General features: G+C 40.7%; 1 protein-coding gene across 1 annotated transcript in view; it reads left to right on the top strand.

Annotated features, from left to right (window-relative positions):
- LOC121868935 (sodium-coupled monocarboxylate transporter 2-like) overlaps positions 1–12,351 on the top strand; it is a gene marked incomplete at its 3' end in the record, with an annotated part of 43,832 nt that overhangs the window by 25,909 nt on the left and 5,572 nt on the right. Inside the window, exons 6-7 of the mRNA XM_042369969.1 lie at positions 5,176–5,316; positions 7,892–8,110. Coding sequence (XP_042225903.1) covers positions 5,176–5,316; positions 7,892–8,110 — 360 coding nt within the window. The remainder of the gene's footprint in view (positions 1–5,175; positions 5,317–7,891; positions 8,111–12,351) is intronic.

The raw sequence follows: 12,351 nt of genomic DNA, 5'->3' as shown, positions 1-12,351 counted from the left end.
CACATCCACGACACAGTGCGTCGACGGCCGGGCAAGTCTTGGGGCTGTGCTGCTTTCCACAGCTGCCACAGGAAGCACTAAGCGTGGAAGTGTGTAGTGGCAACCTTGTACCCAGCCACCTTCTTATCTTCTTGTGAAAATAAGCTCTCACAGCAGGTGGGGAGACTGATATTAAAGGCAGAGGTGTGACTTGAGGTGGCCTCGTATGACCGGCAGTGATCACTACTGCGCCTGGGTGTGGAGAAGCGTCCCAGGGGATGGTCGCTGCCTGCCAACTCTTCCTGCTGACTTTAAATCCCATGCTTGATCCAGGCTTCCTCACATTCCCGGCTGTGCGCCTTGCAGACGTCGATCTCCTCTGACAAACTCTTCAAGCGTACAAAAAAGTCGTCAAAGGATTCGTTCTCCGCCTGCTTGCAGCTGGTGAAGGCACGGCGACGCAAAGCCTCGTTGTTCCGACCCTTAACATGCTCCTGTAAAAGGTCGAGCACATCCGTCACTGAAGAGGTAGAATCGGGAGGCACTTGCAACGTGTGCTCCAAAACTCTCTGGGTCTCCAGTGACAAACACATCTGCAGTTGGATGAGCTGTTTGTTTGGAGGCATGCTGTCAAGGTCCATGCTGTCCAACGCCGCCTCCACTCACGAAAAAGCTGAAACGTGACGTCTGGTGAGAGGGCGGGTGGGGGTTGAACAGATGCCTTGGGAGCTGTTGGAGTAGCAAGAGTGCCTGGAGGACGCTGGTGTGGTGGAGGAGGGAGGGTACTGGCGCCTTGATGCGCGCTACCTGCGAGTGAGGGAGGGTGGGTTAGCGCCAGGGTCGCCAATAGTGCCTCAAAACGCAACTTTTCCTCCTCTCTTCGTGTCTCCTCCCTCTGAAGTTCCATCTCTCTGCGTCTCTCGTCCCGGTCGTCCATCCACCTCAGAATTGTGGCAATGTCCGTCACTGGAGGTGGAGGATGAGAGTCTGCGCCCGGTAGAGGAGAAGGTGGTGGGGAGTCGTGTCTCCCATCTTGACGTTGTCCCTTCTTACCGCCCATCTTTGTGTGTGCGTGGACTGCACTGTTTAATATATAAAGTGGCGCCTCAACAGCTCGAGCCACATATATATGACATAAACAGCGCAGAAATCACCCCATATGATCCACTGTTCTGTCCGTGAGTGAGTGCGTACGTGCGTGCGTGCGTGTGTGTGTCTGAGAGAGCGGAGCGTGGTCCGGCAAGACCGTCAGTTTCCCTCGGATGTCGCACGAGAAGGGTGTACGCCTGCGTGCTCCATGGGTACCACAAAAAACAGGCCAATGCTCAACTCTCAGCTCTAGACACACACTAATACACTGACACTAACACTGCCACCGTCACTAAAAAGCACTGTGACGGCCCAACACTGCACATCGCGGCGAAACACAGCGCAACACAACACAACACACTATGAGTCGACGCGCATATCGCCGGCAGATGTAACCGTCGGCATCGTTCACACACTTGTAAGTCCACAGATCCTAGTCACTGCGCCATGATGGTTACAAGTGTTCCCTGAAGAATGCAGTGATGGGTAGGGAAACACCGGGTAACACTGAAGTCCGTTTATTAAGGGATACGAGAAATACAAGTGGTGACTAGCGTGTGCCATGCACGGCTCACACAGTCAGACTGAGACTGCCTTGCCATATGGCAGCCTCGGGGCAATGTTGCCACATAACACGTGCAGTGTTGCCACGTAATTATATATATAAATGCTACTCGGCACAGTAGCTTATTTACAAGGTTGCTACTTGGCACAGTAGCATAGATACATAACCTAGAATATTAAACTGTTAATTATTATTTAAGATACTGAGAAGTTTCCAAATGATCGTATATGACTTAAATAATGAAGAAAGTTTGTGTGAAAATCTTGTGGCAGCTGTGGTTATAGTTGAGTTGCCAATTCATTAATATAATTTCTTCATTATTTAAGTCAATATACGATCATTTGGAAACTTCTCAGTATCTTAAATAATAATTTATAGTTTGATATTATAAAAATGCTACCTTTGGTTTTGTTTTATCCTGACAGTTATACAGCTGAAAATAGATCCACCAATCACACATCCCCATTACATACAGCCTTACATCACCAAGTATTGCCAGGTAAACTTGCCACTACGCTAGCCAGTCCGTACATGACAAAAAAAAATGTGACATTGACGCTGAACAAATGCTTGTACTTCCAAAATGCGATGCATAAATTTATGTTCAGCATTATAGAAATCTTCGTGTAGCAATGGAGTATTTCAGACGAGGGTTTGTTTGTCATGCAAAATATGTGTTTCTGCTTTGGTTGAGTGACTTGTGCAAATGTGTCTCCCTCTCATTCTTTCCTGAGGGGGACCGGTGGTAGAAGCGATACCGTTCTTGCCTCGCAAGCGAGATGTCACGGGTTCGATTCCCGGGCCGGTGGAAGTCGTTTGGACTTACTTCCTAGCCCCCATTAGTCCCTGTTCACCTAGCAGTAAAGTAGGTACCTGCTGTAAGTCGAAAGTTGCGAATTCGTATTCAGGGACAAGCTGTTGGAGCTCCCAATAATTGGATGACATAAACCACTGACTCTTCAGGCTTCTACGCCCTTAAATCGTGAGACATAAAGGCAAGCATGAACTCAGCATGCTTCCCTGTTGGGCGCTGTAAACGCTTCTGCGCTTCACCTTACACAAGGATATAGGGGGTTGCCCAATAAAAAAAAAAAAAATCTTTCCTGACACTTATTTTTATGTAATTATCTATTTCAATAAGCATTACCTGCAGAGTATATATTTTATGTTCTTACTATATTATATTTATATATTATAAGTGTAGTCTATGCATATTATAAACACATATTTCTTTGCTTCACAGGTGTTCAACTAGGCGCAATTCTTTTCATTTTTTCACGCCATGCGCTTTGTTTTAGGTAATCCAATATACTACTGTATATAGAATTATTTTTATTTTTATATCACAGTTTTTTATTGCCTTACATGCCCTCAACTCTTCAATATTAATCAAAACATTCTCCATAAACGGCCATGATCCTCGTATTTTCAATGAGAGAACTCTCTGATTGGCTGTTAGCTATTTGGGCCGCTTGGGCGCTGTGCAAGGCTAACGCCTGATCGAGGTGTTAGCTTTTCCCTCTGAGTGTGTCATGCGCACAAGTCAAAAGCAGCGTCTGTGCATACAGAATAGCTAACACGTTAGGTAATCCGTGCATCGAAAACGACTTACAATAAACGACGTATCTCTGCTTTGTGGCCTTGAACCCGATACTACGCAATCTCTTTCTCACAGTAGGATTTCTCTACATCAACGTTGTTCATCTGATGTCTGCTTTCTCTGTTTACATCTCCAAGACTAAGTACTTTACATTTGTCTACATTAAATTTCATCTGCCATTTTTCATACCATGCATTTTTTTTTTAGATCTTCCTGTGGTTTTGCGGAGTCTTCGTCTTATTTAATTACACGCCCTATTTTAGTGTCATTAGCAAATTTACTTAAGTTGCTGTCTACGCCTATATCTATGCCATGGGCCTCCATTTTACGTATTAGTCTTTCATGGGGGACCCTGTCAAAGACTTTGCTAAATTCGAGGTAAACCACATCGTAACCATGCCCGTCGTCCACTGATTCGAAAACGGTTGGAAAGAATGTTAATAGACTTGTCAGACATGAACGCCTATTTGTTAAGCCATGTTGGGAATCGTTGATCAATTTGTGTTTCTCCAGGTGATTTTGAATAGAGTTTGAAATTATTGCTTCCAGTTATGTGCCTACACCTGATGTTAAACTGATTGGACGGTAGTTAGAGGATAGTGATCTATCTCCCTTCTTGAAAATCGGTATTACATTCGGTATCCTCCAGGATTCTGGTACTACATTCGTTTTTAATGCATGTTAAACAGGTTTGTTAAGGGCTTACTATGCTCTTCCATACATTCCTTTAATATTCTGGCAAATATCTGTTTGTTTACTAACATCGTTACTAGTCATTACGATCTCACTTAATCTATTTCCTTCACTATCTCTGTGTTGTGGGATTCTCCGTCTTGAACAGATGGAGCTCAACTGAGGCATGGCAGGAAAACGTCCATATGAAAGCTTGACTTTTTGTTCACTAGATGCAAGTACATTCTGTCTCGTGACAAAAATAATGATCATGTGAAAAAGGCCTTAATCAGGCGTACTAGGTCTGTCTGACCATGTCAGGTTGAGATCAAACCTCAAATTAAATCTAGTTGTTATCAAGGTCATGTTCAGGTGGCGTCTCAACCTGGGAGCATCCCTGGAGAGTTGCCCAGTAGTGATATTTGTATTTCCTTTATAACTTTTGACTAAATTTTAAGTTAACATGTGTTTATAATGTTGCTAGTTATATTACATTAATATTCTCATCATGTTTCTTCAATTCCTACACTTTTGATTTTGCTCATGTAAACCTGGTGTTACATTGTGGGAGTAGTTACCTTCCTCGCCCAAGCTCTCCTTACTCGCTCTCCTGTCTCTGGGTTGGCCACCCCTGTCCTTTCCCCAACTGATCCTGTGGTCCTCCGACTGCACGATGATGGATTATATCTTCCATGAGTAGGTAAGATGGTTCCTCCGGTGTTTAGGAGGTTTTACCACATATTAGGAAGGAGTGTTTTTATTTGTTTCCTGTGTTTTCATGTTGTTCTTGTTCTTAATTGTAAATATAACCTTTGCCTGTCTGGACAATAATACATCGGGTTTTCAATTAACTAGTACAGGAGAAGGAATATAACAGTGAATGTAGAAAACTTATTGTTGTATTTGGCGAATTTTGGTCAGTTATAAAGGCCCCCAAAAGGCCACCCAAATCTCCAAAGAACTGGCTTCTCACTCTTTTCTTATAAGGGTGTGTAACTTTTTTTTTCCTTTCTTCATTCTGGTAATTACTGGTGTATAGAGCACATTACCCACCATTCTGTAGACATCACTTTTTAGAGGGTGAAGTTTTCAATATTAGTAACGAGGAGTGAGGGACACCATGTGCTGTGCAAAATGATCCTTCACATTGATAATGGGCAAAAAATAAATAAATAAATAGAAGGAAGGGGATCATACAGTATACTGGCACAAATACATTTCATAGGAGTGAATGAAACATGTGGCACAAAACATATTTACTTTGTTTCAGCCTCGACACGAGCCCTTTTGAGCGCCACACTCTGATGTCCACTGTGGTCTTCGGCTATTACTTAATAGTCTCTTCCATCGGCTTCAACCAAACCACCTTCCAGAGATTAGCATCTGTGAGGACGCTTCAGACATCACAAAGGTAATAAAAACTATATTGAAAATTTACCCATCTTCCAGGAGACACATCAATCATGTTATAAAAACAAATGTTCTATTTACATTATATTATTTTATAAGTAGCACTTAGACCTACCGTGACAAATATTTAGAATATTCATAAATACCACCATGGGTGCTGGCAGCACAGCAGTAACGCACGTGCCTCTCACAGTTATGTCCTGGGTTTAATCCCCAGCACGGATCACAAGTGAGAAGAGCTCCATTCACTGACAGCTAGGAAAACTTCTATAGCACAAAGGTACAGGGTGCATTTATCTGGTGGTTGAAAAGATGTCCAGGTCTTTAAACTGCTAAAGGACCATGCGAGCACTGGGGTCGAGGAGACTGCAGTGGGCACAGGGATACACGTGTCAATAGGTTACCTATAAATTGTGCTAACAATGACAATAAAGTGACATTAGTCAGGGAGTTAAGCCACAACAGAGAGAAGAATCAGATCTTGGCGAGGTTAAATCTTTACAAAGTGAACAGCAGAAGCATTAAAAATAAAATGAAAGAAATCAGAGCTCTGGTATGTATGGAAAAAATCGATATAATAGATTTAACTGAAACCTGGATTAATCAGAGCTCTGGTATGTATGGAAAAAATCGATATACTGTAATAGATTTAACTGAAACCTGGATTAACTTACCTGTCGAATATCAAATTAAATGATATGTATTATTTCATATGGATAGGAAGAACAGGAGGAGAGGCGGGGCAGCATGTCAGGGATAATTTGAAATGTGGCATTAAATAGGAAACTAAAACTGAATTGAATATAATAACAACTTGGAGATAATTAACCGATGGTAGAGAAAAATTAATCATAGGAGTAATATATAGACCTGCTAAACTTGATAGTGTTGATGGACGACTTATTTGGGATGAAATATGACAGGCATCCAGACATGATACCGCTAAGTCTGTATAGTAGGCGACTTTAACTCAAGTCAAATATATTGGACTGACTTTACAGGTAACTCCGCGTCATAGGATTTCCTTGAAACTGTCCAGGACTGTTTGTTAAGTCAAAATATAACTGAACCTTATCCGGGGAAAAATATATTATAGATCCAGTTGTGTCACGAAGAGAAAACTTCACCTATAATGACGACGTAGGGAGCAAACTGGCTAACAGTTTGTTATATAATAAAAAAAAAAACAAGGTGACGTTCAACCCCCAAAATTAACCAGAAGGATCAGGAAAGATATAAGAAACACAAAGAAAGATCATAAAAAGAAAAGGACCAAACAGCCAGCTTACCCGTGAGCTAACTGATAACGAGGGGGAAATGAACATTATTCTCAACTGATATGTTTCATCAGTTTTCACAACCAAAAACATAAACATGATACAGTCAGAAACACTAATAACTACCCCCCTCACTAACGTCAGGAGCCAGTGAAGGCCGATAATGACACATCGCCAACCTTGATACTCCAAGTACTAGTTTCAAAACTACCCAGCGACGTTTACACAGGGGTTTTGTCCGATCGTCAGGCCTTCACTTGCAATGCCTCCTGCTACTAGGGACGTAGTCTTTCATAACTGTACAAAAAATAAAAATATATTCTTCAAAGTTTACATAATGAAACAAATACTATTATACATATTAATGTAAAAATAATCAAGACATTTTTGAAAGTCTTTACCATAAGCTTGGGATTTCGAGTCTAAAGAAAAATGGGAGACAATAGAAAGTAAATACAATGGGTAACTGAAACAAATAATGAGGGAAAGGGGAGATGATCATAACTATATATATATATATATATATATATATATATATATATATATATATATATATATATATATATATATATATATATATATATATATATATATATATATATATATATATATATATTGATAAAATCACAAGGGAAAAGGGAAGCAACGAAGCACCTTAGCTTTCGTCTTTATTCAAGACATCTTCAGTTGCCTCTGAAGATGTCTTGAATAAAGACGAAAGCTAAGGTGCTCCGTTGTTTCCCTTTTCCCGTGGGATTTTATCAAGACTTATCTTATCCACGTTTTCATTGTGGATCTACATGAAATATATATATATATATATATATATATATATAATCAACGACCTCACCAGCAAGGAATCGAACCCTCGACCTACTGGGTGTGACTAGGGAACGCTTACCGGCTAGGCCACAAGGACACTAAAAGCAGTTCTAGACTCTGTTATATTTCACACAAAGCCTGTTCATCGAGCTGATGGCGCCGTGAACCTCATTGGGAAACTGCCCGTGCCTCTTATGTGGTGTCAGTAGCATTTTACCGAATCCAGCTGGTATGAAACGCGAGGTACATATATATACTTCATTTTTAGTCCATTTAACACGCGGACTTTGAACATATAATCAACGACCTCACCAGCAAGGACTCGAACCCACGATCTTATGTGTGTGGCCGGGGAACGTTACCTCTTACACCTCTAGGACACTAAAAGCAATCCTAGACTTTGTTATATTTCACACAAAGCCTGTATGTATGTGTGTGTTAAGTCACATTAGTAACAAAGTAATGTTTGTCTTGCAGATTGGTAATGGTCTTCCTGGTGGGGTTGTATACCTTGTGGAGTCTCTTCTACTTCTCGGGGCTCGTCGCCTATGCCACCTACAGTGATTGTGATCCGCTCACTACCGGCAAGATTGAAAAACCTGACCAAATAATTCCATTCTTGGTGACTGACAAGCTGAGTCACTTGCCGGGGTTGGCCGGGATCTTCGTGGCGGCAGTCTACGGCGGCGTCCTCAGGTATTTATTATAATTTACATTGGTGCTATCTAGCTGTTGCTGGTATGATTTATTGTACTGTGTTCCAAGATTATGTGATGCTTCAGCTATTGGAAATGTACTATGTCTAACTCTAGAATGCCTCTTGTTTTTCCATTATGGAAAATTCTTTCAATTAATATAATTATCAATGCTTGAACCTTCTATGCAGCCCTGGTGCTCCATAAATTCCCTTCCTTCAATAATTAAGGGACCTAGAAAAGTCAATCCACATTGTACCTATATAAATGGCACATAACTTTAAGTTATTTAATTTGGAAATCTATGTATTCAGAAGATAAAGTTGACATGCAAACTTCTCGATCTCAGCTAATATTTCATTTGTGAGTTCTGGGTTTGTATCCAGGTGTGCAATATCAGTGAGAATTTCGTCACCTGCCGTGTGAAAAGCCTTCCAACAGGTAAGTTTCCCTTTACATACAAAGCTACCCGTGTTTTCCGCACTACTGAGTGCATGAAATACAGGAGGGGCGGCCAGTTTGTTTGGACCCAGCACTTGCACTACATGCTTCAGGGGATCACTCGCTGATGCTGTCCACTTCCTGTCATATTTGAATTGTCCTCACATAAGTCAGTATACCGCCTTAGGGAAAGGACAAAAACCTCCGTGACTGCAGAGTGAATGGGGACACTTATTACACTGAGTTTGTGGCATCCACAGCTTGCACGAATACCTTTGTGTCAGCGTCTTCTTGTTCACTGTCTAGGTAGCTCATACCCTTGTGTGTACCTATGCGCTGGTTTTCGTGTACCACAACCGGACGCTGATGCTGAAGAACAGTCTGCATTATCTTATCTGCAAGGTGTGCGGTTAATTACAGCTTTGTCTTTGTGTGTGAAAGAAAAAGTTCATGTATTCGCCGACACTCCAGACACCGTATACACCATCACACGCAAAGTGTACTGTAATCTACAACGTCACAAATGTATTGAAGTGATGAACTAAAATGTTTATAGTAAAATGCCACAGGTGGTGTAGTTAAACATGGAGATAGAGGAAGGCTTACCAATGTGATTACAATAGTGCAAAATAGTGAAACAATGGCGGACAACTTAGATATGTAAATATCAGAAAGCATCTATGTATGGTAAACAAACCACATGAAAACTGACGGTTCTGATCTCTCTTATTAACATGTTGGTAAAGTATCAACATGGTTTCTATTATGTTATTTAAGGCATATTTATTATTTTTGAAAAGGTGGCACTTTATATCACGACAGTTACTCTTGCAGTAATGTGTGTGTGCGTGTTGGGGGAATGACCACTTCACAGTTTGGTAGCTGACTCCCTGGTCCCTTTTTGAAATTCTAGGGAGCAACAGTTGCACTCGGGGATGCCACATGAGCTGGATGTAATGGCTAGAACTCTGCTGGTCACTCATGCCTTTTTCACACAAGGAGTTGAGTTATCCAATAACAAGAAGGAGGCTGATGGCTGTCTACTGATACAACATCCGCCCTTCAAGATTTGCCACACTGCTGTCTATCTCTCCAGCCACATCAGTGAGAAAGTTACTTCCTCAGTGTGTTTTAGTCTGCTGCTTTCTCGTGTCGAGACGAACTGTCTCGGAAGGATATGCCAAACATTTTCTCTCACAGGGCTGATCGCATAACAATATACAACGTGATAGATGTTTTGGTATCACATGAATTGGTGTCGAATCTCCTGAAGTTCATTCTATTGTACTAGACTTAAGGACCAACTGGTTTCACATATTCCTCAACTGGAAGCTCACAATCAAGGAAGAGATGTTTTGCTAGCATTCCAAGAGGGTGTAGGCTCCATCCTGGCTGAGGTTGGCAAATACAGTGAAGCTGTTCATTTGGCCAAGGCTACAGCAATAATACGGCAGGATATGCTCAAACATCAGGCAAAATTCCTCACCTTACTTGATGATAGAGGGACCTTCACCATACTCAGTCAGTGTCCTACATCAGTTAGTGAAGACCTCCGTGTTTTGGAAAGGTTTGTGGAGGTGATGTATGACAAGTCTAGTCGAGCTTTATGTGTCAATGGTGCAAGACTTGATGTATTTGTTCGCAAAAAGAGATCATTTTATGCAATTCCACCAACACTGTCTGCCCTAAAGGAACATGTAAAGCGTGCAGCCTATCAAGGTGGAATGATTTGGGGTCAGGCAACAGTAGCCTAACCAGACATTCCAAGTCTTGCTAACTGGCCCAGGAAAAAGAAAGGAGATATGTGGCAAATACACTGGACAGACCAATAGCAGCGAGCTGCCAAGAAATGACCAAGTGTTCCTACAAGAAAGACTGTGGACAGCGATGTATATGTATCCGCTCTGGTCTCACTTGCACAGCTCTGTGTGGATGCACATGCCAGCAGCTGTAAATATGGAAGAATTCTTATAACAATATCTCCCAAGGATATGAGCAAGATATAAACATGTTTATTAACGTTTAACTAAGAATCATACTCACTTATTTTTATAAAAAGAGGTTAAGGTATGTGCAGAACTGTTACTTTATGCACAAAAGACATATCTGAGGGTTCTAAAACAATTATAATAAACTAGCAGAATCGCCCATCCGGTAGTCCACGGTAGGACGCCACCCTCCGGGAGGCTCTACATTGTCTCACTGCTCAGTCCCCAAAACTTCTTCTTCCATCAATAGTTCATTAACGGTGTATGTAAGTTCCACCACGCTTTTCACTACAACGGCACAGCAAAGTATATTTTTTTAGCATTAAACTGTTATTATTTTATTGTCTAATCGTCAATACATGTAACACCACCCATCATCACTAAATATAACATCATCCATCATCACTACATATAACACCATCCATCATCACTACATATAACACCACCCATCATCACTACATATAACAACATCCATCATCACTACATATAACACCATCCATCATCACTACCACCACTACTACCACCATCATCATTACCACCACCATCAATACCACTTCTATTAACCAGTCTCTACCACCACCACTATCACCACAAACATGTCGCTATCACCATCACCATCACCACCACTACCACTGTCACTACCACCATCACTACCACTACCACTGTCACTACCACCATCACCACCACCACTACATATAACACCATCCATCATCACTACATATAACATCATCCATCATCACTACACCTAACACCATCCATCATCACTACATATAACGTCCATCCATCATCACTACATATAACATCATCCATCATCACTACATATAACACCATCCATCATCACAACATATAACACCATCCATCATCACTACATATAACACCATCCATCATCACTACATATAACACCATCCATCATCACTACATATAACACCATCCATCGCCACTACATATAACACCATCCATCATCACTACATATAACACCATCCATCATCACTACATATAACACCATCCATCATCACTACATATAACACCATCCATCATCACTACATATAACACCATCCTTCATCACTACATATAACACCATTCATCATCATATATATATACGCATATATATATATATATATATATATATATATATATATATATATATATATATATATATATATATATATATTTCATGTAAATCCACACAATGAAAACGTGGATAAGATAAATCTTGATAAAATCACGGGAAAATGGAAACAGCAGGTACCTTAGCTTTCGTCTTAATTCAAGACATCTTCAGAAACGCTCAGCGGTACTCCGTTGTTTCAACACCGATAATGACCTATCAGATATATATATATATATATATATATATATATATATATATATATATATATATATATATATAGATTGTGTTCCAGTATGCTGTAATACATACACTAGACACCTTACGTGCACAGATTGACCAATAATAAGTCATTATATGTAATAAATGCTTTTGGTTAGGCAAATTTAGCAGCCATCTTGGAAAATGGCTACCATTTTGGAATTTTTAATGTCCTTTAAGATAGATTTGATATATAAACCATATTGAATATTCATACCATGGTTGTATGATCATTTGCATGATTGTACCACTATTCCTAACAACGACAAGGTACCCAATCCTTAACTCCCGTCACCTCGTGGGTACGGATGAAAACTGGAAGAACATACACGGTTTACTGTTATGATCAATCAGTTGCCACCACTTCTGATTCCTGCATAGTTGGTGGAGGACTGACCTCTTCCCTAGTTGCACATTCTTTTAAAACCTCGATTATGTTGACCC

This window comes from Homarus americanus, unplaced genomic scaffold (genome assembly GCF_018991925.1).
Source record: "Homarus americanus isolate GMGI-L3 unplaced genomic scaffold, GMGI_Hamer_2.0 scaffold50632, whole genome shotgun sequence".
NCBI classification, from domain to species: Eukaryota; Metazoa; Arthropoda; class Malacostraca; order Decapoda; family Nephropidae; genus Homarus; species Homarus americanus.
Note: the sequence above shows the minus strand (reverse complement) of the source record. Positions and strands in the feature narration are given on the sequence as shown.